The 4,458-nt window shown below is 39.6% G+C and overlaps 1 protein-coding gene across 1 annotated transcript in view; it reads left to right on the top strand.

Moving 5' to 3' along the window:
• The window catches only part of szt2 (SZT2 subunit of KICSTOR complex), a 321,741-nt gene that overhangs the window by 273,809 nt on the left and 43,474 nt on the right, over positions 1-4,458 (top strand). Inside the window, exon 59 of the mRNA XM_037981182.1 lies at positions 570-755. Within this exon, the coding sequence (XP_037837110.1) occupies positions 570-755 (186 nt within the window). The remainder of the gene's footprint in view (positions 1-569; positions 756-4,458) is intronic.

Consider the following 4,458-nt stretch of genomic DNA (forward strand, 5'->3'; position numbering starts at 1 on the left):
CAAAGTTTAAACTGATATTGTTGTGAATCTTTTGTGTAAACTTTACCTTCAAGCAAACGCCCCCCAAAAGAATATCAACGCCCCCTTTTTGAAAATATTGCTGCCAGCGCCCCCCGTCATCCTCTCAACGCCCCCCAGGGGGCGGTACCGCCCACGTTGAGAAACGCTATTCTAGACCAATAAAAATTGAGTTTTCAAGCCATCACACTCATAAACAAAACTAGCTTGTTTGTGATAAATTGCCAAATTTCAGCAAAGCATATATTATTTTTGAGAGGGAGAATTTGAAAATATTTATAACTCAAAATGAAAAAATTCTCATTGTGACTCATTTTGCCAACACGGGTCACAAATGTGTTTTTCCTCTAATAAACATAAAAAACAAGACTCCTTCATATGATGAATATTCCTAAAGATGAACACTGAACAAGAGATAGTTAAGTATTCACAAGATGTTTAATAAATATTTAATGTTCTAATAAGGGACCCACATATGTGATACTGCTGTGAATATCTGCTGTTCAATAAGCCTCTGGACTGGTTCTGTACCATCTGTGTCCTTTCTTCAGGTGACACTTTACAGCTACAACTGGTCTGTGGACCTGGGTGCTACTCTGAATCGAGAGCTGATTCGTCTTATTAAGTGGCAGAATGCAAGGGCTCATGTTGTACACTGCCTGTTCAACCAGAAGATGGGTCTCTTCCATCACTACTGCTTCTCTGATGCCCCTCTCCATGAAATGGACTCCAAGCAGGTAAAGAGACCAGCACAGTTACAGAGGTGGGGCAGTGAGAGACTGAAAAGCCCAAGTATAATGACCATAATATTGACTTGGTTTGTCTCTCAAGTACAACACTGACTGTTGTAGACTATCAATATTCACGATGGGGTCTCCAGAATGTCTCAAAATGTTTGCAGTTCTCAATTTTCTCACATGATTTGCAAAGACTTGTAATCTTGAACTTTGAACATGTTCAAAACATTGTGGGGCAAAATTTCTCTCAAAATAGTTGCAGGTATCTGTGACCCATCTCAATTTAGCTACCCAAATTCTAGAGCTCTAGAGCTGAATTTTGACACCTACAGGGAGTGCTCCTCTGACAGAAAACATGTCCAGGTCTAAAAACCACCCCGACGATCATTAATACACTGGTCCAAATCTACCTTTTTTATTTTTTAAGTGTACTCCAGCAGATTAAATCATAAGAATGGGGTGCCTGCCAAGGTGAGTCTTAGATGGACAAGAATACAGTACTACAAGCCATTCGCTCAAACATAGAATGTGATTTTCAAAAACTGGCTGCACAAAACATAGCTGCATGGCCTACTGGTGGCTTTGTCTCAAACATTCAAAATTTAATCAGACTGCAACTGAAAATTTGCTTATTTTCTCACAATTTTGTCATATTTTTGAATCACCAACTAGTCTCCAGCAGCCTCAAACCAAGGGGAAACTACAGTTGCTACCAGAACAGGAGAACATTGTTAGCATAAACTCTTATCAGACCTGCGATGTTATGTTGTTGTCACTCACACCATCCTGTTAGTATTAATGCAATGTTTTTTGTCTTCAAATGAGACATTGAGACAAAAGACATCAATGTTCTGTAAATGTTTAGCAAAAGGGTAACATAAAGCTACTAAAATCCCAAATAGTCCAGTACCACAGTGTCAGTCCACAGGAAGGTGAGCAGTGCTGGAACAGGTTAGGCCTGTTAATACCTATTGACAGATATCGATGGTTAACACAGGTAAGTGAGACCAGGAAAGTTACGAAGGTCAGCAGGTAATGACCCAACCTCATTTTTCATTTTGCTCAAATCTAACTGAGGGCTTGTATTTCTCATATATGAGCTGTAAACTGCTCTGATTAAAAAAATATGGTATAAGAAGATCTTTAGTATAAATTGGAGCTTGGTTGTTGAGAGTTTTGCATATGAGAAGTAAGATTTTTAAACTCTATTCTGAATTGTACAGAGAGACAGAAACTAAAATTAGATAAATGTGATTTTTTTTGTTTGTTTTTGTCTGTTTCCTTTGACAGTTTTATACTCATACACCCTAAAGTGTCTCACTGAAAGATTTTCAGTGCTTTAGTTTCAGTTAGTATATGAGTTGGTGGGGAGAATGTAATGTTAGTTCAGGGGGAACCAGAGTGGAAGGCAACATCTGGACTGTCACAATTACAGAAGCTGATTGGTCCTGAGGCAGACTTTTCCAGCTGTTGTACCCTGAGGAGAAGTTCAAATGATTTCATTAGGTGGTCTTTTACCAGCCTGTTTGAGTCCAGGGTCCCGTTAGTAAAAAGTGAAATGAAGTGTCTCCACTCAGTAATGATGGAAAACATTTCTACAACATTTAGGAGAGATGATGTTTTATTTAAACTATTTAAACCATCATTTGGCTGTAAGAAGTGTTACTAAAAATCTGTCTCCCCTCCACTGTCCTGACTATCCTGTTACTACTTTTTACTCTGTCTGAGCTCTCACTGATTTATTAACCTAAGTTAATTAAGTTTAAACCTGACCCCCACCTCTCCAACCAGTGTGGGATTATAAAGACAAAAGTGCTTCATTTATAGCTGCCACATGAATGTGTGTGTTATTGTAAAGTACCTTGTAGATCCTGGAAATGTTTTAATGTGTTATTTAGGTTTCTTAAAATCTTTAAAATGTAGAGTTAGGGCTATGAGGGGTGCTGGAAGTCACATAGGCTATATAAAGTTTTTACCAAACTGAGGCTGTTGAAATTATCTTTGTTCATGTACTAAATAACACACTTATTAAATCATCAAAACTTTGGGTGATAATTTAGCACAACTGTCTTTTATTGAATTTCAGAAAATTAAAAATGTAAAAAACACTGTTCTATGAAATGTATTAGGAGAACTCAGTTAACAATTTGTGGCTTAAAGTATAACCACCAGTCCTCCACACCAGAAAAAGTTAAAGAATGGAGGCTGAGAGTGGCAATTCCAAACAGCCAGGACTCTTGCCTCACCACAGCTACAATTTCAGGTGATGCCACCACATGCAGGGCGAACATGATGAAAGAGGAAAAGGAGGATGATTCCACTTTTCAGGCTCAAAACTTAAGGTCACCCAGCAGAACTGGTACAGCATTTCCTGTGGATACTGACCTGTATAATATCTGCAGACAGGCCACCTTGAAACCGGAGAGCCAGAGGCCTACAGCTCTGGATGCAGAGGGCACAGAATGGGATCTGTATGATGGTAGGAGGCTCCCACCAGCCTTGACACCAGCACAACAGCTTCCACCAGCTGTCCATGCTTATAAGAGTGAAATGAGCCATTATTGGTTGAGCTCTTTTAAGAGCAAGCTCCCCGCCAAGGGCTTCTCCAAGGCGGAGATACATGTGATGGGTGAGCTTGGACTGGCCAAACCCCCAACTGTGAAGCCTTCAGTGGTGTACCACCTCCACCCCAATCACAGGTCAGTTTCAGCAACCTGAAACAGCTCTCTCTCATCTAAATCAGACCTCCTTACAAAGAAGCACATCTTTTGTCCTGGGGCAACCAACCATATAGGGAGTGGAAACTTCATCCCCAAGTGTTGAAACAAATCTGGCAGCGATATCGCTGGGCTGCCATAGATCTCTTTGCCTCATGGGAAAACACCCACCACTGTTTTTCAGACACAGATGCACCACTGGTTCACTCACTCACCTGTGGCCAAACAGGGTGCCGTATGCTTTCCCACCACTCAGCATGATTCTTCCTATACTGATCAGACTAAGAGAACATGGCTGTCATTGATTTTGGTGGCCATCGAAGCCTGGGTGGCAGAGATCATTCAAATGCTGCCAGAAGAACCATCAGCCCTCCCTATTCAGATGGACTTATTGTCTCAGGAGAGGAGAGAAATTTATCACCTTCACCCAGACCACATGGGGGTCTTGTCCATGAAGGGTAGAATTTGAATTATGTTAGCCTTCACCCAGAAATCATTGACACAATTCAGAATGCAAGGGCCACCTCAGCTTTCTGTTTTTACAGAGGTAAATGGTGGGTTTTTTGAAAATTGATGTATGGAAAGGATTGTCATTCCTTTTCAGTGTTCTTCTGTAGATATGCTCAGTTTTCAACAGAATCTCTTTGAAAGAGGGAAGGCTTTCACAGCAAATCCAGGAGGCCCAGATTAACACTATCAGATTTGATTTCAACACTTTTAAAGTGTCTATATGGGTCCACACCAGAAAGTGTTAATTTAACTCTTTTTGGAGAGTTGGTACCTTAACTCTTATAAAGTGTCAAATATCAAATCTGCTGGAGTTAATAATTTAACACCTACTAACACTAATTCAGTGTTAGATTTTAATATTAACTCTCACAGAGTACTTCTTTTAACTTCTTAAGAGTTATTTGTAGTTAATATTAAATAGGTACTTTATTGTTTTGAACTTTTAAAAATTATTTGTAAAATAAACATTAATAAAG

Source organism: Kryptolebias marmoratus, linkage group LG18 (assembly GCF_001649575.2).
Source record: "Kryptolebias marmoratus isolate JLee-2015 linkage group LG18, ASM164957v2, whole genome shotgun sequence".
NCBI classification, from domain to species: Eukaryota; Metazoa; Chordata; class Actinopteri; order Cyprinodontiformes; family Rivulidae; genus Kryptolebias; species Kryptolebias marmoratus.